The following is a 22729-nucleotide window of genomic DNA, read 5'->3' as shown; positions in this document are numbered from 1 at the left end:
GACCCATATCGACATTTCATGTTCTGTTGTTGATATTTTTGTATCCAGTGGGCGTTTTCTGGTTAATGACACAAACACACTGACTGACACATATTTCATAGTTGTCTTTTGTGGATGGCTGTTCATCTGTCCTAAATACATTTTTTAAAAGGGAGTTTTTATTACTTATTACAGCTTGTATCTACAATTCATTTTTGAGCATTTTGTTTTTTCAAGCAAAAAATGAAGCTTCCCTGACCCCCCCCTCCCCCCCCCCCCACACCCCCCCGGTCTGTTACATTCTGCGGTAAAGACTAAAACTAATACTGAAACTAATGAAAACTAAACTAAGCATTTTCAAAAAATAAAAACTAAACTAGCAAACCCACTTTAAAAACTAATTAAAACTAAACTGAAATTGAAAACAAAAAGTCAAAACTAAATAAAAATAATAGTGAAAATTTAACTATAATAACCTTGGTTCACACCCACATTAAGTTTCACGGCGGGTGTTTTTTCTGGATGAAATGTATTTTATTTTAATATCAAACAAATAATAACTGTTATTCAGGTACAACATTGTTCATCTTCCTGCTCGTAGAAAAACGACATTCCTCATCCTTGTGTTTTTTCATTGTTCGTCAAAAGAACAGTTGAAATACTTTATGAACCACTTTGATCTCAGGACCAAATATTACCTTTGAGAAGCCCTGAAGGACGCTTTGCATGAAGCTGACATTTGAACCATGTGAATGTATGAACGCAGTGAATCCTCATTCAGGGATTCATTGCCTTCTATTTGTATCGTATACAGAGATTCTGCCGGCTGCTATAAAGCTTTTTAAAATTCAATCCCAGCATGACGAGCAGAAAGCTCTGCTCCCCTTCAGCATAACTGCAAAAGCAAAATGTATTTTATCTGGTGAAAACTGCAGTTTTCTTTTAGAAACATGACAGAACTTTAACATCTTCTTCTTCGACTTCGGTCTGAAGGTCTGAAGGTCTGAAGATCTTCTTTTCTGGTCCTGCAAGAACCCAAAAACAACGCAGTCCATATAAATCAGCATGGTGCACCAGACCGATCTGCTAAATACGACATTCCGACACGTCTGCTTCTTCCATTAATAATCAACAAGCACAAGTTATTTGGGCCGGAGGAGCTGACTCAACAGAAGCAGGACCTTCTCTTAGGAGACTAAAGGTCAGTTAATCTAATACACATCCAGAACTTAGAGAACGTAACAAGCCCAGTAAACCTGGAAGAGAACCCTGGCTGGGACACTTTCACCTGTCCGAGGACCACGTCCCTCTCTGCTCCGTCTCACCTTCAGAGCAGCGAGCAGGGCTTCTTCTTGACCTTGGTGGGCTGAGGACAGAGGACGGCCCGGATGGCCTCGTCAAACACCGTCTTCAGGCCGCGTTGGGTCAAAGCCGAGCACTCGAGGTACTTCACCGAATCTGAGAAGTCACCAGAGAGACTGAGCGTAAACGGGTGAATCACCTGGAACCAGGAAGTCAAGAAGATCACTGATGTCTGGCTGAGCTGCAGATCCAACAGAACGTCACATATTAGATTCTTCTTGCTAAACAACTTGGTTTCCAGCCTGCAAACAAGAGAATTCAGTTTTATTTGTATTTCGTCTGATTTCATCGTGGATTGCTCAATAATAATCATTCATTTGAGTTTTTGTGCTTCAATATTAACTGTTATTACTATTAACTCATTAAACGATCAGGCTTTTCTGTACTATATCAATGTAGTAGTAACACATATGTTACACCTAAGCTATTACCTATTACTGGATTTAATACATATTCATAGATGGATGAGAAGTGACTTCAGTCACATTTATTTGTCCATCCAAACCAGAAGAGACACGAGAAGGTGGAGCGGAGAACGTGGACACCGCCTCTCACCGATCTCCTTGGCCAGAGCCAGGCCCTGAGGGTAGGTGATCGGGGCCAGCTTCTTCTCCTTCAGCTTCTCGATGGTGTCCTTCTCGTCCCTCAGATCCAGCTTGGTGCCCACCAGGATGATGGGGGTGGAGGGGCAGTGGTGGCGAACCTCCGGGTACCACTGGACACAATTCAAAGGAGACAAGTGAGAAGGGAGCGAGGAGGGAGGACACGAAGGGAAAGGTCCACATGACGTAGCTCAGACGGGACTCACCTTGGCTCGGACGTTCTCGTAGGACGCCGGGCTCACCAGGGAGAAACAGATCAGGAAGACGTCCTGCACGGAGAGACCAGGAGGTCAGAAGGACGCCACAGAGGGACTCATCTTATTGAGAAGAACATTATGGACCTTTTTAAGTTCTGGTTGATGTGACCTAATAAGATTCCATAATGTCTTATTTTAAAATGAAGAAAAAACATCTCATTCATCTCTCATCATCTTCTTCTTCTTCTGCTCGCAGCCTACTGAGATGTTTATGGATCCTGCAGATGTCATTACAATGGGAGGCTGAGGAGATGTGTGTGTGTGTGTGTGTGTGTGTGTGATCACCGTCTGTGGGTAGGACAGTGGGCGGAGCCTGTCGTAGTCTTCCTGTCCAGCTGTGTCCCAGAGGCCCAGGTTGACCGGCTTGCTGTCCACCATCACGTTGGCCGAGTAGTTGTCAAACCTGGGGTAGGGAGGGGCAGTGGGGGGGGGGGGGGGGGGGGCATGAGGACCCCTCGTTTGATTTGCTCTTCTCATTCCATTGAAATGATATTATATATCTCATTATGTGTATTGTGTCTAACTTTACTACTATCATCAGTGTGCTGGTTTAGTGTCCACACAGAAGCGTGTGCTCCTCCACACGGATACTCACACGGTGGGAATGTACTCGCCGGGGAAGGCGTTGGTCGTGTAGCTGATCAGGAGACATGTCTTTCCCACCGCTCTGAATCACACAGTAGAAAGACACAGAGAGTCCCGTCAACAGTACTGTACAGTACTATCTACAATATTTGTGGTAGTGGAGAATTGCATGTAAATGCACGACGGTGAAGATCGTCATGGTCCAGAAAACATTCAGGATAAAGTTCTACAAACAGTGAGAATAACATGAAGACAACATCTTCTGTTCTATGTGTTATTACATGACATCAGGTTACATAAGACAAAAAGCGTCACGTGTCGGCGGAGCGCAGAGAGCGAGTTTCAACCTGCCCCCCCCCCCCCTTCAACAAGCAGTCAGAAGTCGTGGCCTGGGGGGGCATTTACGTGGAAAAGGAACTATTTAGTTTTAATTAGTTAGTATAGCGAACTAAAGTTATTTGAGAACTGGGTGGAATGTATCTAAGTACATTTCCACAAGTACTATGCTGTATTTATACTTGTACTGGTACTACCAACGTACACGGAGGTAACTATAGTACTTGTTCCACCCCTGCATGTACCTGGTGTTTGGTCAAAGCGAATGGAGCCGTTGGTGAAACCACGCGGCTGTCGGCAGCTCGCGAGTCAAACAGGAAGTGATCGGTTTCAGGGCGTATTTCAGAAAAAGGGAACCAGCCGAGCCGTCGATGTTCCAGCTGCATCTCGTCTCTTCCTCACGTTATCGGGTTTGACCTCCCATGACCCCCCCCAGGCGCTCTCTCCTTCCTCGCCATTCGCTCTGGTTTGGTCTCCGTCCTTCGGGTTGGAGTCTCGTAAACCGTCACAGAAACACGCTTCCTGTCTGTCTCAGTACCAAACCGTGAGCACTTCCTCCTCACATGGAGGCCTGACGCACGTACACAGCTCAAGCCACGGGTTGTGTCTTTGGACCATTCTCATCCCGCCATTTAAAGAGTAAACGGACCCTAATTTCTGCTTCTGCAAACACGAAACCGGACGACGCAGTTGGTCCGATTCCACTCAAATCCTCAAAATCGCAGCTGACGCGTCACGTGATTGGATTGTTGAAAACTTTTCACAGCTGGAAGGAAAAACGTGAAGCGGTTGTTCCCTTTTCTGCTCCAGACACCAGACGTGACCCAACAGCCGCGAAGCTGCGTTTCTCTCACGCGTTTTGTAGTAATGGAGTTCATTTCTTTAGTGATGGAGGAGGGAAGAAGAAAACGGTGTTTCTATTGAAATGCACTCGACGTGTTTGTTTGGACCAACAACAACACGGCTGTAACACGGCTGTAACACGGCTGTAACACGGCTGTAACACGGCTGTAAATCATCAGCATGTGAGCAGTGCAACCCCCCCCCCCGGGACTAACTTCCTCTTCTCTGTCTCAACAGAAGCTCCGTCCGGCTGCGTCACACCGCAAACAGACAATGTGGCTTCTCTTTAAACGGCGGAGGCTGCAGCGCGATGCTAAGCTAGCCGCTAGCTTTAGTTTCCTCTGAGCCGGTGAATTCCGGATTATTCCGTCTCACAATTTTACAAATAAACAACAAATCCCGGCGTCGGTGACGGGCAGATGTTGGCAGATGTTGGCAGCTGTAAACTGAGACATTTCCACACACGCTGTCGTTTACTGGTCATTGATGTTCAGCTGCCTTTGTCTCTGTGTCCTCTTTAAAAAGTTCATACATGTAATGAAAAGTCCAGCGACATTTACTGTTATTTTTAGGCAATAAAACGAGTAAGTTGTGTTGATGGAAATCGGTCATTTGATATTTTTTTTAACTATGGAAGCACACGAGTTCAGTGACGAATAAACAAACCCGTCTGTCGTGAGGGCGCTTCCTACTTCCTGCTTCCTACTTCCTGCTTCCTACTTCCTCCTTCAAGATTAAGTGTTAAACTCTGGACTACTTGAGTGAAACACATCCACGATTTACAAAGAAAACCCTGCGGTCAATTAAGACCTGGGGGGGATCTAAGGTGGGCCACAGTTACTCCACCGCGATTGGTCCTCCACAGAGGGAAGGCGGAGCTAAAGCGACAGACCTGCTTTGAAACTGCTTTTTTTTTTTGCTCACTGAGCGAGAAAAAGAGCGGCGACCAACGACGACGTTTGCTCTCCAACTCTAGAGTTTCATCACGATACGATTTTACTTGTTTATAAAGATATATTTTATATCTACATAAACATTATACATATGAACAGATATCTGCTAGTGCAATAAACGGAGACGGACGGAGGGGGGGTCACAGACGCGTCATGGGGAATTCTAAATAACAGTTCACGCCCACAGTCATTTGTCCAACGCGTCCACCTTGTCTTATTGATCGTCGAGCTGATGGACAGATGGTCACGGTCGCTGTTTGGGCCGCATGGGACCCTTGTTGGGCTCAGACTTTAGGATGAGTCCATCGTCATGGTGACAACGACGAACACCCGAACAGACAAACCGTCATAGAATATTCAAAGGTTGAAGAACCAAACTTTGCTCGTCAGTTGCAAATAACGAAACGTTCCACGCCAGGAAACGTCGACCTGGAAATGGTCGACTTCGTCTGACGCTGCGCTCTTGCAGTAACGGCCCGTGCACTTCCGCTTCAGAACCCCGCCCCCTCCCCCTCCGGCCCCCCCGGCCCCCCGGCCCACCCCCATCCTGACAGCCGGCCATGTTTGCTGCACCTTGAAGAATCAAAAAGAGTTTTTTTATCTCTGAGGTGACAAACGAATCATCTTACAGTTCTTCCCCGACAGATTCATCTCCTCGTGGCGTCACAAGCCCGACTTCACCATGAAGACCTTCCCCCTCTCTCTCTCCCTCTCTCTCTCTCTCTCTCTCTCTCTCTCTCTCTGTACCTTCCATCCAGCTGTCGGTGCTCGGGGGCAGCGCGGCGTGTCCCAGCATGCAGCGTTCCGCGCCGTTCTGTCAAAACACCCCACAAACCTCCAGCGGCTCAGTCCGACGGGGCGCCACGTCTGGGCGGCCCTCCTACCGAGCTGCTTCTCCAGGCCGCGCCACCATTTCCATCAAACAACCCCCCTGACCCCTGACCCCCTGACCCCCCGACCCCCCCACCGGTCAACGCCTGTGGGAAGCAGCAGAAGTGATAACAGTGTAAAAGTAGAAGAAGAGCGGCGTACCCGTCTCCCACGACCACACACTTGATAGCCTGCATCCTGTTCCGCTGCGTCGGCTCCTCACTGTGACAGCGAGCGCGCTGCGAGACGCACATCAGCGAGCGAGGACAGGAAGCGCTGCACGCCGTTGCACGCCCCCCTCCCTCCCTCCCTCCCCCTCCTCCTCCCCCCTCAGCTTCTCTTCCTTCATTTTTGCACCAATCTCTTTTTTTCTCTTTTGTTCCTCTGAACAACGGAACTTGTGCAAACAGCGAACGGACGAGGAGCTCCGCTCAACGCACAAACGCACAAACACACAAACACACAAACACAACACAGAAATACGTCAGACAAAGCGTTTTAACGTTAGTTGTCCAAGTGGTAAAAATAGACACAATAGTACAATAGCACTAGTACTGACTATTTCTAATACTACTACAGCACACATAGCGATACACACAAACACACAACAACACATTTAACGACTTGTATTTTGTAATACGTAAATAAATGAAGACGCAGTGAAACACACTTGAAGGAGTAACTTAGTGTGTCTTATTTTATAAAGCTCACCTGTGATCTCCCTTCTTACCACTAGATGGCGCCTCAGCTTCGTCTTTCTCCATCAGCAACACGCGCACAACTCCGGACATGTGCACAATACACAACATCCATCGTTATTTTAATATTATTCTTTAAAAGGAGAATTTTCTTTTACAAGAGAAACGATTCCGCTGATAATATGTTTAAAAAATACACCTTTTGTGAATATATTTGTTGTCAATAGTGCGGTTGTCTTGGAGACGGATCTCCTGGGCGGATCAGCGGCGTGGAACAGGACTAACTGAGGGATGTGCCACATCTGCATCCGTCACACAGAGCAGGGATGCTGCAGATGTTTACGCCGAGGCCCACTTAGGACGACACAATGAGACACTTTCAAAATAAGAGTCTCATCCGGGAAAGTGACGAATGCAGATATGTTTCTTTGTCCATCAACTGCGTCCAAAGCCACTTCCTGTTCCCTTTGATTTCATTGACTGATCTCCGTCAGCTCCACCTGAGAAAACCAAAGCAAGAGCAGATCGCTGCGCTGCGCCGTGTGGCCTCCTCTCCGCTTCCTTCTCCACCATCAGTCACGTGACATCAGCCCCGAGTCTTGTGCAGGTTCAACCCTCCCATCGAGGTGTTTTATTTTGAAGGCCAGCTGTCACTCTGTCAGTGATGTTGTGATGGAGGAGGTGGGGTTTATAGACAACATCTGCTTCATTCTAGTGTCACTGTGTGTCGGGGAGCCAGCGCATCGAGCCTCCTGGATTCATCCCCTCGGACATAAATGACTGATTGCCAAATGGGTAAGACCCTCTTTTATCGCTGCTTCTCACGTTGCACGTTTCGTTTGAGAGACTTGACGTGTTTTTGTCCTTATTGAGTGAAGATCGACTACCTGTGAAGTGAACGTCATGTGTTAAAGCTCAGAGCCGCCGAATGGACGGTTTCATCTTACAGAAGTGACTTTACAGAAAAATGTCAGGAATGAATTTCAGCCTTTCGCTCAGTTTTAATTTCCTCTATCTGTCGTATTAATGGTGCACAGTCGTCAAAATGCATGATGGGAAAGAGGCCCGAACACCAACAACAGCACAAAAGTTGCCCTCTTGGGTCGGACATGGAGACCATCCGCCCGGGAGATGGGTGGTGCACGCAAAGGTTGCGCAAAGTGGGCAGAGGAAGGGCGGAGATGTGGAAGTCCTGAACAGGAAGTGAAACCCCGTGGTTGACTTCAGGCCCTGACTTCACTCAGACGCTGAGAAACCGCCGCGTCCCCCCCTCCCCCCTCCCCCCTTCGGCCGCACAGCCGCTCTGATGATAATGTCAAATCATTCCCACTGAAAGGTTCTACGAGTCCCACGTTTGTGTCGTGGGAGGAGCTCTCTGCTGGACGCGCTCACACGATCCTCCGGACGGGTTAGATACCATTAACAAATAAATAACACGGACACGACGGCCTCCTGTTTAGAATATATGTCTAAATCCATCCATCCATTGTCAGACCGCTTATCCTGCACACAGGGTCGCGGGGGGGCTGGAGTCCATCCCAGCCAACTTCGGGCGATAGACAGGGTTCATCCTGGACTGGTCGCCAGCCAATCGCAGGGCAACACAGAGACACACAACCATTCACACTCACATTCACACAACTACGGGCAATTTAAAGTCCCCAATTGACCTGATCCCCAGAGCATGTCTTTGGACTGTGGGAGGAAGCCGGAGAACCCGGAGAGAACCCACGCAGACACGGGGAGAACATGCAGACTCCACACAGAAAGGCCACTGGGCGGAATCGAACCCAGGACCTTCTTGCTGTGAGGCGACAGTGCTAACCACCACGCCACCGTGCCGCCCTATATGTCTAAATATAATATTTAAATAGTATTTCTGTCAATAGGGACACATGTTTTGAACGTATATTTATGGTTTCAAAGAGTCGTCCGTCCTCTATTTGCATCGCCGTGTCCTCTGCGACTCGCGCTTCCATCCAGTGCGTCTGTAAACACGCCCGTGTGTGTTCATTCAAAACCAAGTGACCGCTTGCGACGTCGTCGCCCTTCCTGCTGCGGCGGGGTTCACGCATTCGGGTTACTGAGCGCTCATCCGATCGTCACGTCCGAGTTCCTGTGACGCCGCCTGACCGATTCCCCCGTGTCCCTTTGTGCAGTTTCCTCCGATTTCACAGCCGCCGAGAAGATGGAGATGGAGAGCATCAAGGCGTATAAGAAGAGCCTTCTGGATGACATCCAGGTACACGCACACAGAAAGGTTCTGCTGTTTCATGCTGCCCCCCCCCCAGGAAACACGTCGATACCGAAGCCTTTTCTCCCCCTCAGAAGCTGAAGATGGAGATTGACAGCATCATGGCGGATGTGCTCACCTTCGAGTCAGCGGAGGAGAAGTGAGTTCCAAACCAAATCATCTTATTGTCCAGAATGAGAGTCTCCCGTTGACGTCCATCCCTCCTTATTCTTTCCCTCTTCACTATGAGTTAAAAAACGACATCAAGCCAATAACGCAGCTAGTTTTCATCACTTAGATATGAATAGATGTCTGTTGATAAGTTGTCTATAGACGATGATCTCTGAGGTCTAACATCAGCACCGACCACCACGCGTCCAGTTCACATCACGCTCTTATCAACAATGACATGTTTTCAAAGATTGGAAGGAAAATAAAGAGTTTGGGGGATAAATAAGTTACTAAATAACCAAATAAAGGATTAACATGGCTACTGATTATTGCAATATGAAGCACCGCGTAGTTATCACGGTTATGGCCAAAGTCCACAGGAGCTTTTGTGAGGAAATTAATTTGCTTTTTAGGCGAAAGTCTCACAGAACTGAAAAATAGAATTGAAATAAAAAGAATAGAAATGATTAGAACGATTCAGTCGTTCTTAAACGGTCGTTTTCTTCCCTGCAGTAAGACGGAGGAGAAGAGCAAGCAGTTCTCCAACGGGAAGAAGAAGTTCAACATGGACCCCAGGAAGGTGGGCTCACGCCGCTCAGAGGCTGCGAGGCGTTGCTGTATATTTCAAAATGACTGAGCTCTTTCTCTCTGTGCGGACTTCCTGTCACTCAACCACACGGAGCTGCAGACACAAAACACACAGTCAAATGTCATCAAGTGGCTTCTGTTCGCCGACTAAAGACGTTTGATTCCCGGATAAAGATCCTGGTTTCCTTCCTGCTTTTGCAAGTCATTGTTAACATATTGTAGATTATGCACTGAACTCTAAGAGGCGTCGCCCCAAAAGGATTCATTAGATCCATTAGTGTCTCTTCTTTCACCCTGAGGTCCTAAAAGATGTCGTTTAGATATGATGACATACGATAAACTAAGATATGATCATATGAGACATGATTTGTATTTATGATACATTATTATGGACACATATCGTCACGTATGCAAAGCTCCTTCCTGTTCGTCCGTCTGCAGGAATCAAGGCTGCATCAGAGTCCACAACAAATACGGTCAGCATCGTTCCTCACGGAGGAGAAAGAGGAAGAGGAATCTGTTTTAAGGAATTAGGATTACGGAAGCTGCCCAGCAACCGGAGATGAGCTCATTCTGAAACTCAACACAAATAACAGCGACGCACACTCGTACACACATACACACACGTATCTGTATCTGAGAACGCAGAAGTACAAGTGTAGACTTCCAGGAAACTAATGCTTTTGTCTGTGTGTGTGTGTGTGTGTGCATGTGTGTGTGCGTGTGTGTGTGTGTGTGTGTTTGCGTGTGTGTGTCTGTGTGTTTGCCTGCAGGGCATCAACTACCTGGTGGAGAACAAGCTGCTGGATGGAGGTGCTCAGTCCATCGCTGATTTCCTCTACAAGGAGGAGGGACTCAACAAGACGGCCATTGGAGAGTTTCTCGGAGAAAGGTGAGGAGGAGGAGGAGGAGGAGGAGGAGTAATGGTGGAGAGTGACAAGCAGGAGGACAGGAAAGGGGAGGAGCCGAGGGAGAAAAAATGAACAGCACCCCCTCATTTGTCCCACAGGGACGAGCTCCACCTCCAGACCCTGAAGGCCTTTGTGGAGCTGCACGAGTTCTCCGACCTGAACCTGGTCCAAGCCCTCAGGTCTGATCCCGCTCACCTTCCCTCCCCTCCCATCCGGCCTGACTCATCATCCGCCTCATGGTCGTCACCACCACCACCAACACAAGCACAAGCCTGTGGCGCTCGCATCGACTCCTCACACAAAGACCATCAACTTATAACACGAATTCTGTCTTCTTTTACAACGTTAACAAACATTGACCATTCACGTCTCATTTAATACCAAAGGTTCATGTTTGAATGTCTTTGAATGTTCCAAACCTACTAATTTGAACCTAAACCAAGATATTTTCCTCATGAACGTTGTTGCGTTAACAGACTGGTATCTAACGTCCACAATGATTGACAGCACTTCCTGTGTGTTTGTATGTACATGTATGTAAGTGTCACCATTATCACTGAGGTAATAATCCGTGTCCCTGCCTCTCCACACGCCTCTCCCGAACACGAACATACTACGCATGCCGAGGTTCATGTCATCGGCGTGTTTTGTGTGACAGACAGTTCCTGTGGAGCTTCCGGCTGCCCGGCGAGGCCCAGAAGATTGACCGTATGATGGAGGCTTTCGCCACGCGCTACTGCGACTGTAACGCTCGTGTCTTCCAGTCTACTGGTGAGCTCCACTACTTCCTCTGTGGCCTGCATATGTCAGTTTGTGAACACGTGTGTGTTTTTGACATTAAATGGTCACCTTTGGTTTGGTTCCAGGTCCGTCTCTCTTGAGCATTGTGCGGCTGTCTTTGATTCTTTGCGTGTCCTTTCAGACACGTGCTACATCCTGTCCTTCGCCATCATCATGCTGAACACCAGCCTCCACAACCCCAACGTGAAGGACAAGACTCCTGTGGAGCGCTTCATCTCCATGAACCGAGGCATCAACAACGGAGAGGATCTGCCTACTGACCTGCTCACGGTGAGAACCTCCGATCACAGGAAGATACTCAGATCCGCCCAAAACACGATACGAGCTTCAACGTCTTTCAAGCATTTTTAAAACAAAAGTAAAATGTTTGCATGGTGAGTTTCTGCAATGAACGTCTCACTCTAAAGAAAGAACATCTCATCCGCCGTCACTCAACATTCAAACACACTCTGAATGCTGTTCAGGCCTTAACTTTTAGGTTTTACTACTCTGCCCTTTTCTCTTACCTTCATCTTCTCAGAAACTGTTCGAGAGCATTCGCAACGAGCCTTTCAAGATCCCAGAGGACGACGGGAATGATCTGACTCACACCTTCTTCAACCCTGACAGAGAAGGATGGCTCCTCAAACTTGGTAAAATGTCTCTCCAAAGCTGTAGGATGCGTCATGAATCGGTATTATGTAAATGTCTCTGAACCCCACAAGAGGAGGTTTAAATGAGCTCTGTGTTGCTATGCTACATCAAAGAATGAACATGGGAAGCAGAGGAAGTGGTCAGAAAATGACGCAATGTTGGGTTTTACCAAAAAGTAGGCAAAACACTGCTTGACTTCAAACCGATGACCTCAATAGTGCGTCTTTTGGTCAACTTGTTAAGTTACGCAAACTCCCAAAGAAACATAAAGAGTATTTAAAACATCTTTATTTTGCGCCCTCTGAATTCCAGGCGGTCGGGTGAAGACGTGGAAGCGGCGATGGTTCATCCTGACTGACAGCTGCCTCTACTACTTTGAGTTCACCACTGTAAGATATTTTAAGTCTCCTTGACGGTCTTCTGAGACGGGAAGAGACCACATGCAGCAGTGTGTCAAGTTGTACCGGTCGTAAATCATAATGTAATGAACGTATTCAAATATCTTATGAGCCAGAGGTTTCTCCGATTTTGAGTTTGATGACTCTTTTACACAGATTTGGTGCTTCCCTCCACAATAAGACTTAAAGACAGCGAGATCTCAGGGAACAATGTGTTATAAAGAACCTTTGACATGTGGAGATTTCAGCAGGACTCTTATCCCCGGAACCCTTATTGTCAATATGCCCGGAAAAGCCACCGATGGACCCACCGTCTGACTCAGTCCGTCTCATTTTAAAATGTCTGCAGGACAAAGAGCCCCGAGGAATCATCCCCCTAGAGAACCTCTGCGTGAGAGAAGTGCCATATCCTCGCAAACCGGTACTGTGGTCAGCCGAGCTTTCGCCTGTTTTATCGATGTCAGCGGTTCATGGGTCCTGTGGAGGCAGCTCGCCGGATTTTCAATACGCAGACTGATTGGTTGCGTGTCTCTGCCGTTGTGTAGTACTGTCTGGAGCTGTACAACCCCAACAGTCGAGGGCAGAAGATCAAGGCGTGTAAAACGGAGACGGACGGCCGAGTGGTGGAGGGGAAGCATCAGTCCTACACCATCTGTGCCGCCGGCGCCGAGGAGAGGGACTCCTGGATCGAGGCCATCAGGTCAGACCACACACACGTTGGGAGGACGCACACACAAATGGCAGCGTTGTACATGAACCGACAATAGAATATATGCACACACTAATGCTGCATTGGCTGCTCTTTACTTCTAACAGAGCGAGTATCACCAAAGACCCGTTCTACGACCTGGTCTCGGTACGCAAGAAGAAGGTGATAAACCAAGCTCCTCAGGACTGAGCGGGCTGGCGCCCCTTGTGGACATGGACAGTACTGCGGCACAGCGCTAATCACCCTCCACGTGGCCGAGGGAGGACACCGGACAATGGACCCTGACCGAGGTCGTCTAGGATACAAGAGAGACTCCTCTTCCTTTTTTACAGACTGTCGAAGATGAACGTGTTTTTTGTTGCTCACTTTCAGAGCGAAAAGACACTGAAACGTGTCGACGTATCTTCTGCAGGGAGAAGTTGATTTTTGGTTGATATCTGCCTGCCGCGTGAGGTTTCGTTTCGCGGGTCGGGTGGAGGAATGAAGCGCGGGGCGCCTCGGCAGCTCGCCGGACGCCACGAAAGAGGAAGACGTTTCTCAGCCTCCTAACCGACCTCAAACATGACGGCTCGTCGTGGTTGGGTGTCACTGAGGGAGGTCGCTCACGCCTCATTTTGTAAATACAGATACATTTTATCACATCAAACCACCCTTTTGTTTGTACTGCAAAGTCTACACTGTATTATAGCTCCGCATTATTTAATAAAAGTATTCTCCTGCTTGAGGACATCACCGTCTGGATCCTGTTTGGGGTTAAAGGAGGAAATTGACAGGTATATTTGTCAGACCACACCTCTCTCATATGTACTGTGTGTACGTGTCTGTTGGTGTGTGTGTGCGTGCATAAATGTGTTGTAAAGCAACAATAGCTTCATCTCAACCAAAGACGCTGTTCCGCTTTCTGGTGAACTTTCAGATGCAACTCTCACAGGAAGTACTAAGTGTCACAAAAACTAGTGAACGCCTCTTACTGCTGCTGCTGACTTCCTGTTTCACTGTTGCACCACCCCCCCCCCCCCCCTCCACCCTCTCCACCCTCCACCCTCCATCAGGTCTGCGGTTCTTCTGTGAGGTCCGAGCCGTGAGAGAGGCAGCTAGCGGCCGCTTTGTGTTTTACACCTCAAACGTTGTATCAGCACTAAAAAGTTTAAAGAAAAGAAAAAACATTTGCAGGTTGCTGTTTATTTTCAGACTCCAGACTTCATTTTACGAGGCCACTAAAATAAAATACTGTAGAAGAGATCCCACCACTTAACGGTTGGGTAGAAGGACATGAAGTAAACAATGTGGCAGAATTATCTCACAGTTCTCTTACAACAAGGAATGTAGAGCCGTATTGCACAGAAGACGCAGGCGACACTGTCAAACTTTCTTTGGTCTGACGAGTCAGATGAATGTTGTCACCATGGACACCAACCAATCAGTGGTCCACAGAGAAAAGCCTCCTTTGAACCAGGCCTTCAACACCACCTCTGTTTGCAGAAAGAAACACCAAGTACAACCAAAATCAGCGAATATCTCGTTGTCTCTGCGCCGAGGACCCTCCAACAACCAGCAGAAACCGTGCATTGGTTTGGTCCCCCTGTAAGGCGGGTGTAAGAAGTCCTTTTGGGAGTCCGCTCCGTGGTCGCCTCACGACACGCTGCATTTTTTTTCTCGACGACGACCTTTAACACCTTGAAGAGAAAAAACAACAAAGAGAGATCGGTCACCACTAAACTCTACATCGTGAACCAAATATAAAATGTGTATTCATCTGCCTGAGAGTTCGATACGTAAAGGGTCGAGAGGATTGACAGCTTCTTTTTCCCCGAGCAGCATAAAAATGTTCTGACAACGTGAAGTTGTCCACTGTTTAAGGGGAGTTTCAAATACTGGTGTCAGAACCCCTCAATAGGACGACTTTTGACCCACTTTTGTCTTTGGATTCTGAAGACTATTTGTTTCTACATTCTAGTTGTGGTTTATTCATTCGGTCCACTTTGTTCCCGACTTACTCTCACTGTCCGCTGCCGTGTTGACAGTTTGCTCGGATTCCGTCCTGCGGCCCAGTTTAGGTTGCTTCTTTTTCTTCGTCGAGAAATTCTTCGATTTCTCGACCACCTCAGAGTCGTCCTCGTTCTCATCCGTCCTTTTTGATTCCGTGGTTGAAGGGTCCTCACTGGCCGCCGCCATGTTGTCCAGAATGTCCTTACTGGACTGTTTCTTCCTGGAGAATTTCGGCGTCCATCCAAACTTCTTCTTAAAGCTCTTGAAGTGTTCGCCGGCTCCTTCTGAGGGCAACGGACTCATCCGGTCCACCTGCTCACCGCCGGCCACCAGAGGCCCTGCCGGGTCCGTCTCCTCACGAACCTCAGCCAGATCCGACCCTCTGGTCGGCCCCGGCTCCTGCAGGGACCCCATTGGTCGCTGGACGTCCCCAAACACCAGTGAGTATTTGGGGTTGTAGTACTTGTGCGCCGGCACCTGGATGTTGGCCCTCCGCGAGTCCCCGAGGCTGACCTGGAAGCGGGACGTGGTGGCCGGTAGCGGCGGCCGGATGGTCCCCACTTTGGAGCGCGTCGTGGCCGCGTTGGCAGCGGGGGGGCTGACGTGGAACTCTTTGTAGAGGTCCATCTTCTCGGAGACGGCGTAGAGCTCGCGGAAGTCGCGGTCGTAGAAGTCGACCACCTGCCCCGACATCACGGTGATCATGTTCCGGTCCATGCGAGACGTACACCAGGAGAAACTGGGACGGAGACAAGTCCATTAGACCATGTGTGCCATTATGTGACAGAAAGCGAGGCTCAAACACAAAGGCCTGCTGCTGACGACCGATCCCACCATTAAAGGATTGACAGGATGACCTGTGACCTTTTGGATAGCGCCATCAGACATTTTCATTTGTTCAAAACGTTAGCTTCTCACTAAGTATGTCTTTGGGCTTTGCAAATGCTAGCATGCCAACACGCTACAGTGCTAACACGCTACAGTAAGGAGAACAGGTGCTGTATGTGTTGAATCCGTCCGGCCTCACCTGAACGAGCCGAAGGCGACCTTGTCCCCGTCCACCAGCATGTACTTATTGCAGAGGGAACCCGGCAGTCTGCCGAAGGACAAAGCGAAGCCGGTTCCCTCCAGCGTTCTGGCCCGGATGTTCTGCAGCCACACGGGGTCACAGCAGACACAGCGGGTCAGGAGGACAGGAGGACAGGGTATGCTAGACAGGTTACATGCTGTTCACTGCACCACCGCCTCTCAATGGTCCATGTCACAGGGGGGCCGGTTCCTTTAGGAGGAAATGACGTTTGCTGGATTTACCCAAAATGAGTGAACGTCTCGTTCTATTCTTAACTTGCCAACAACAAACTGTAACATTGGGAACAAGTCTTTTAATCCTTTGAGGTCTGCAGAGTGAAGTCAGAGCTTCATGTGTTAAAGCTGCATTCTATCTCCCGGCCACCAGGGGGCATCTCGTCTGGTCCCACAGACGTCGACTAGCAGTGTACAAGACACATGAATTAAAGCAGAACTTTCACACATGTATTCAAGCTTAAGTTTACTACCTTAAACATAAAAGAACATATAAATACGTATCAGATCATTGCTGCAAAGTCTAATTGAATGAATTATAATCACTATGATTGAGTAGAGAGGGTGAGCCGGGTACCGCATGGTTGGCGGTTCGAGCCCCGGCTGCTCCACGTCGAAGTGCCCCTGAGCAAGACACCTAACCACTGACTGCTCGCCGGGCAAAATGTAAGTCGCTTTGGATAAAAGCGACAGCTAAATGACCTGTAAACTAACTGTGGAATTAAACTGAATCCTCTTGCCAGAATTCAATCATTTTCACTTTCATTTCACTTCCATTTCTATGTCAAGCTTGTCGTTTTGTCGCGTGTGGTTTGAATATTCATGGCACTTATATTTGCATTCATAACTACCAGGTGACTCGTTTAAAAGCGCTCGGTGAACAAACTGCTTCAGCGGCATTCTTCTGTCCGACCGCCAAGCCTCCGCATGTCTCTGCTGAACTCATCTCTCGTCTCACCCCAAGGTGCTGTGAGCCAATCTGCAGCCGGCTGCAGATATCCAGGAAGTGCGGCACCCCTTGGCGGTCCAGCAGGATGTAGACGGGCACGGAGCGCCGGCAGGCGGCGTCCATCAGGTCCGTCAGGATGTGGACGTCTGTGAGCATGTCCATCACGATGGCGATCACCTGCAGGGGGGAACAAGTTCACATTCAGGGGGTCACTTGCTGCTCTAGGATCAGTCCTCAGATCTCCACTGATGGTTTCCAGTCCCTCGGAAATCCCTCCAAAGAGACTAAATGCTCCCAAACGCTCTGTGAGCCGGAGCAGAAGACGTCTCTGCGCCGAGTTAAAAAGTAAATGCTCAGTAGAGTGCGACAATTTAAAACCACTACGGCAACCAGCTGTGTGTGTGTTGCATTGAGGAGGAAATGTGCTGAAACACAAATGTCCCCGCGTGGAGGACAAAAGGCTCAGATGAGTCACTGAGGAGAGAAATGCTGACTGGACACGAGAGGACGAGGAGACGCCAGCTGAGACGAGAGGCCACCGACCAATGAGGAGCAGCTGGTTACGCATGACGTGTGTGTGTGTGTGTGTGTGTGTGTGTGTGTGTGTGTGTGTGTGTGGGAGAATAACTCACTGCCTTTCCTATAAGTCAAAGTTTCATTCTACAGATTAAAACCAGCCTGAACTTTGATTCTTCTTTCTTTCTCTTCCCCCCCCCCCCCCCCCCCACACACACACACACACACACACACACACACACACACACACACACAAACCTTTTCATCTGTTTATTGAGGTACAATATGAAGTCCAGTACACAGGTGCTGTGTTTATTACAGCTGACGTGTGACTCGATATTAACTGGAGGATATATATATATATATATAAATATATATTTGTTTATATATATATATATATATATATATATATATATATATATATATATATATATATACACACACTCACCTTACTGGCCTCCTGGATGAGCCGCCGCACCACCTCCTTGATGTGGGGTCCGTTCTCTTTGGGCGGGTGCGTGTGCACGGCCACGCGCGTGACCCCTCTGAACAACCCCCCGCCGGGCCAGCCGAGGTCCAGCGGCGGCACCTCGGTGTCCGACATGTCGGGCCAGTAGGTGGAGTGGACCCCCGAGTGCGCGTCGTCGGTGGCGTCCCGCTCCCGCTCCCTCTCCGGGTCCGGGTCCGGGTCCAGGTCGTACTTCCTGAAGGTTCCGACCACCAGTTTGATCTCTCGGGCGGACAGGAAGTCCCTCGTGTTGTCCTCCTTCAGGCGCGTCTTGAAGGCGCCGTCGCCGCTCCTCAGCAGCTCCTCCACGGCGGCGCGCTGCTCCTCGCTGTAGTAGAACTCGGGCTTGGACTCCGGGACCTTGGCCCCGATGTGGCCGTCCTCCATGCACTGGAGCTGGGACTCGGCCATGGCTGTGGCCCGGTCCTGGAGCCCGAGAGAAAACGCTGCGAGAACCCCCCCTCCGCTGCGGTTCGGGTTCGTACGTACGTGTCTGTGACGTCAGATAGGTAAAAGAGTTAACCCAAGGAAGTCTTCTCACCTGGGCGGGTGGGGGCGGGGCTCGTTGGACGCGTTTAACGACGTTTAAAATACAGTAGAAGGACTTCTTAATGTTGTGATGTTTCCACGTCTGAACCCAAAGCTCAGCATCCAAACGTGGATGTAAGTTTACAAAACAGAAATGTAATGTTGCTCATTACGTCACGTTAACAAAGAAAGCCCTTATTTACCGAGTGTACCTGAACGCAGCATACGTGTCTTTAAATGGTGAGACGGTTGGAACACGTTCAACAACTTTTGTCTTCATGAAAGTGAAACAATAAGGATTCACATTGTCGTTTGGTAGGTTGTTACTAAGTATTGATCACAACAATAACAGCTGCTCTGCAGAGTAAAAGGTTTTATTATATGACTTTAATAGGTGAGCACATGCTTTGATTGTTAAAAGGAGCAGTGACGGAGTCACGTGGGGTTAAAGTTCAGTCGTTCCCTCTGAGCGGAGTTGAATACTACAGCTGGTGTTTAACCAGTTGGCTCATTCGTTTGGTACAATCAGTGATTTGGAATTGAAAGGAATTGGCATCTTGAGCCGCGCCGGTGTGTGATGTGTAAAGTGTGGTTAGTGTTTTGCAGTGTGAGGCCGAGGTTCTGCCCCTTGACTGCACCGTTTGGATCAATGTGTTTGATTTGAAACCATCATCTGAAGGTCATGCGTTTGTTTATTATCGTCTCCCGACTGACGGAGCGCGATGACGGAGCTCCGCCTCCTCAGAGGGGCTCGGTGTAGTTGGAGGGGAACAGGCCGGTTCTCCTCCCCAGCCGGCCTCTCCACCAGACCGGGTCGGACCACTCCACCACCTCGATGACATCACCGGCCCCGAACTCCAGCTCGTCCTTCTCCTCGGCCGCGAAGCAGTACAGAGCTCTGACCTGGAGGAGGAGGAGGAGGAGGGGGAGGAGGAAGAGGAGGAGGAAGAAAGGTCGGAGAAGGAGGAGGAGGAAGGAAGAAGGAGGGCGAGGAGGAGCAGGAGGAGAAAGACGATTCAGGAGAGAAGAAGAGTTGGAGGATGAGGAGAAGGAGGAAGAAGGGTCAGAGGAGGAGGAGGAGGAGGAAGAAGGGTCAGAGGAGGAGGAGGAGGAGGAGAAGGAGGAAGAAGGGTCAGAGGAGGAGGAGGAGGAGGAGGAGGAAGGGTCAGAGGAGGAGGAGGAGGAAGAACGGTCACAGGAGGAGAAGGAGGAAGAACGGTCACAGGAGGAGAAGGAGGAAGAAGGAGGAAGAAGGGTCAGAGGAGGAGGAGGAGGAGGAGGAGGAGGAGGAAGAAGGGTCAGAGGAGGAGGATGAGGAGAAGGAGGAGGTCGGAGAAGGAGGAGGAGGAGAAGGAGGAAGGAGGAAGAAGGGTCAGAGGAGGAGGAGGAGGAGGAGGAGGAAGAAGGGTCAGAGGAGGAGGATGAGGAGAAGGAGGAGGTCGGAGAAGGAGGAGGAGGAGAAGGAGGAAGAAGGGTCAGAGGAGGAGGAGGAGGAAGAACGGTCACAGGAGGAGAAGGAGGAAGAACGGTCACAGGAGGAGAAGGAGGAAGAACGGTCACAGGAGGAGAAGGAGGAAGAAGGAGGAAGAAGGGTCAGAGGAGGAGGAGGAGGAGGAAGAAGGGTCAGAGGAGGAGGAGAAGGAGGAAGAAGGGTCAGAGGAGGAGGAGGAGGAAGAACGGTCACAGGAGGAGAAGGAGGAAGAACGGTCACAGGAGGAGAAGGAGGAAGAAGGAGGAAGAAGGGTCAGAGGAGGAGGAGGAGGAGGAGGAAGAAGGGTGAGAGGAGGAGGATGAGGAGAAGGAGGAGGTCGGAGAAGGAGGAGGAGGAGAAGGAGGAAGAAGGGTCAGAGGAGGAGGAGGAGGAAGAACGGTCACAGGAGGAGAAGGAGGAAGAACGGTCACAGGAGGAGAAGGAGGAAGAACGGTCACAGGAGGAGAAGGAGGAAGAAGGAGGAAGAAGGGTCAGAGGAGGAGGAGGAGGAGGAAGAAGGGTCAGAGGAGGAGGAGAAGGAGGAAGAAGGGTCAGAGGAGGAGGAGGAGGAAGAACGGTCACAGGAGGAGAAGGAGGAAGAACGGTCACAGGAGGAGAAGGAGGAAGAAGGGTCAGAGGAGGAGGAGGAGGAGGAGGAGGAGGAAGAAGGGTCAGAGGAGGAGGATGAGGAGAAGGAGGAGGTCGGAGAAGGAGGAGGAGGAGAAGGAGGAAGAAGGGTCAGAGGAGGAGGAGGAGGAAGAACGGTCACAGGAGGAGAAGGAGGAAGAAGGAGGAAGAAGGGTCAGAGGAGGAGGAGGAGGAGGATGAGGAGAAGGAGGAAGAAGGAGGAAGAAGGGTCAGAGGAGGAGGAGGAGGAGGAGGAAGGGGATGAGACATCACAAAGACCCACAATGCAACGCTCATTCATCTCTCACACTGTGTCTGTCGCATGATGTCACCCTGTAGACTGGAAGCTTCTCGTGGGGGGCGACTCCGCCTCTAAAGAACAGACCCTCCCCCAGGTGCTGCGTACCTGTCGAGCTGTGGGGGGGCCGTGGGTGGGTGTGGGAGGGGCGGGGGGGCGTGAGGGGGGGCCGTGGGGGGGTGAGGGGGGGCCGTGGGGGGGTGAGCTGTCCGAACCTCGACGACTCTGAGACAAAAACACACACAGGTTCACTTGTATCATATTTAAAGTCTTCATTCATATTTGATGTATTTATACATGAATGGATACAAACGTGTGGGAGGAGCCTGTCACTCCAGCAGCTCTCCCACCTGTTGTGGTGGTTGTTGTTGTTGTTGTTGTTGCTTCTCCTCTTGGAGGAATATGGGGCTGTTTTTGGAGATGGAGGTGTATTTGTAATATTCCACCAGCTGGTTGAGAGACGGGAACTTCTCCATCCAGAGGTAATATCGCCCCCTGCTGTCCCGCAGCACCTTGAAGTGCTGCACATCTGCCTCACATCTGCAGAGGAGCCACACACACACGCTTCATCTGTATTCATGATATACATCGGAGGCCCCCGGGCGTGGACGGAGGAGGAGGAAGAGGAGGAGGAGGAGAAAGGCCCCCGTGCGGCTCACACACCTGACTGAGATGGAGAAGTCTCTCTGAGCTCCGTCACTGCTCCGCCGAATGAGGAAGGAGCCCTCGGGCTTCCCCATCAGCTGGTCCCGGGCGGCCCGGCGGCTGGAGGCCTCCTGGTACCAGCTGCAGGCGAGACCAGCGGGTCCAGAGGGAGGAGGGACACGCCGTTAGCACTTTAGCACAACTAGCGGCTGCTCTCATTCGTGGTGACCAGTTCTCATCAGTGTTTACTTGGTTATAGATTATAAATATTGTTTGTTCATCTAATGTTGCTGCTCCACCCTGTGGAGATGAACTCTTCTACCTGGGCAGGTGGATGCTGATGAAGTTCTTGGGCACGAGCCCCTCACATCCGCCGCGCTCGGCCGTGAGCCAGTCGCCGGAGGTCTGCACCATCTGACACAAGCGCACGAGAAACGCTCAGGGTCACCTGGGTTCGATTCCACGCTGGACTCCATCGGGCCTGAAGGCCGGAGGAGCCTGAAGATGTTTCAGCTCCTGAGTGAACGGGTGAGGGTGGGAGGGGGGGCAGCTGCCGCGTACAGGCTCCAGATAACAGAAGCAGAGAGCGAAACGTGCTAACGAGCTAACTGGCGTATTGTTTCATATAAATCCATATTATACTGTATTATATTTAAAGGAAACTTCCTGCAGCACAATACGGTTTGTGAAACATTTTCATAACCTGCTGCAACAAACGCAGATGCAAATACGGTTATTTACGTGGACATGTAAATCCTCCGTCGTTGTTGTGTCTCACACACAGAGCTATTCATGCCTGGGTTGTGTGTGTGTGTGTGTGTGTGTGTGTCCTCACCACCAACAGCTCCCCCTTTCTGAAGCTCAGCTCATCGGCGGCCGCAGCTTCGTAGTCGAACTTGGCCGTAGCCTCCATGGCGACGGAGCGGAGCACCTTCCCAAGCACACGCAGGTCCAGAGGTCTCCGGGCCGCCGTGGTCAGCGCAGGGAACGCTCCTTCGTGCACATCCCACAGGAGGGAGGGAACTCTGACAGGAAGCCCTCCGGAGGAGGAGGAGGAGCAGGAGGAGGAGGAGGGAGGAAGAATGGTCCTCACCAGGTAGACGGCGAGCTCGTCCCTGCAGTCGTCGAGCGAGGAGCTGTCTCGGCTCGCAGGACGCTCTGGCGCTCGCTTCCTGCCGCTGCTGGC

General features: G+C 50.1%; 4 protein-coding genes across 4 annotated transcripts; 1 reads left to right on the top strand and 3 right to left on the bottom strand.

Annotated features, from left to right (window-relative positions):
- Positions 1–491: 491 nt before the first annotated feature.
- LOC120825510 (ras-related C3 botulinum toxin substrate 2) lies at positions 492–6094 on the bottom strand. Its single transcript, XM_078079884.1, has 7 exons — positions 5950–6094; positions 2796–2867; positions 2486–2603; positions 2150–2212; positions 1897–2056; positions 1305–1437; positions 492–1004 (listed from the first exon to the last, which is right to left on the bottom strand). The coding sequence occupies exons 1-6, from the start codon at positions 6039–6041 to the stop codon at positions 1307–1309; spliced, it is 636 nt and encodes a 211-aa protein (XP_077936010.1). The 5' UTR covers positions 6042–6094; the 3' UTR covers positions 492–1004; positions 1305–1306.
- Positions 6095–7122: 1028 nt separating this feature from the next.
- cyth4b (cytohesin 4b) lies at positions 7123–13658 on the top strand. The gene is made up of 13 exons (XM_078079882.1): positions 7123–7280; positions 8645–8727; positions 8814–8878; positions 9403–9469; positions 10251–10369; positions 10487–10567; positions 11047–11159; positions 11311–11459; positions 11710–11821; positions 12135–12211; positions 12570–12641; positions 12766–12920; positions 13037–13658. The coding sequence occupies exons 1-13, from the start codon at positions 7262–7264 to the stop codon at positions 13116–13118; spliced, it is 1194 nt and encodes a 397-aa protein (XP_077936008.1). The 5' UTR covers positions 7123–7261; the 3' UTR covers positions 13119–13658.
- A 437-nt stretch (positions 13659–14095) lies between these two features.
- Positions 14096–18607, bottom strand: fam83fb (family with sequence similarity 83 member Fb). Its single transcript, XM_078079881.1, has 5 exons — positions 17915–18607; positions 16960–17127; positions 15946–16067; positions 14927–15657; positions 14096–14605 (listed from the first exon to the last, which is right to left on the bottom strand). The coding sequence occupies exons 1-5, from the start codon at positions 18383–18385 to the stop codon at positions 14562–14564; spliced, it is 1536 nt and encodes a 511-aa protein (XP_077936007.1). The 5' UTR covers positions 18386–18607; the 3' UTR covers positions 14096–14561.
- A 491-nt stretch (positions 18608–19098) lies between these two features.
- Positions 19099–22514, bottom strand: grap2b (GRB2 related adaptor protein 2b). The gene is made up of 6 exons (XM_078079883.1): positions 22379–22514; positions 21866–21957; positions 21562–21684; positions 21249–21438; positions 21007–21123; positions 19099–19405 (listed from the first exon to the last, which is right to left on the bottom strand). Exons 1-6 carry the CDS (start codon positions 22454–22456, stop codon positions 19244–19246), a joined length of 762 nt encoding a protein of 253 aa, XP_077936009.1. The 5' UTR covers positions 22457–22514; the 3' UTR covers positions 19099–19243.
- Positions 22515–22729: the final 215 nt, after the last annotated feature.

This window comes from Gasterosteus aculeatus, chromosome 9, assembly GCF_964276395.1.
Source record: "Gasterosteus aculeatus chromosome 9, fGasAcu3.hap1.1, whole genome shotgun sequence".
Classification (NCBI taxonomy): Eukaryota; Metazoa; Chordata; class Actinopteri; order Perciformes; family Gasterosteidae; genus Gasterosteus; species Gasterosteus aculeatus.
The sequence above is the reverse complement of the archived record's forward strand: the minus strand, read 5'-3'. Positions and strand labels throughout refer to the sequence as shown.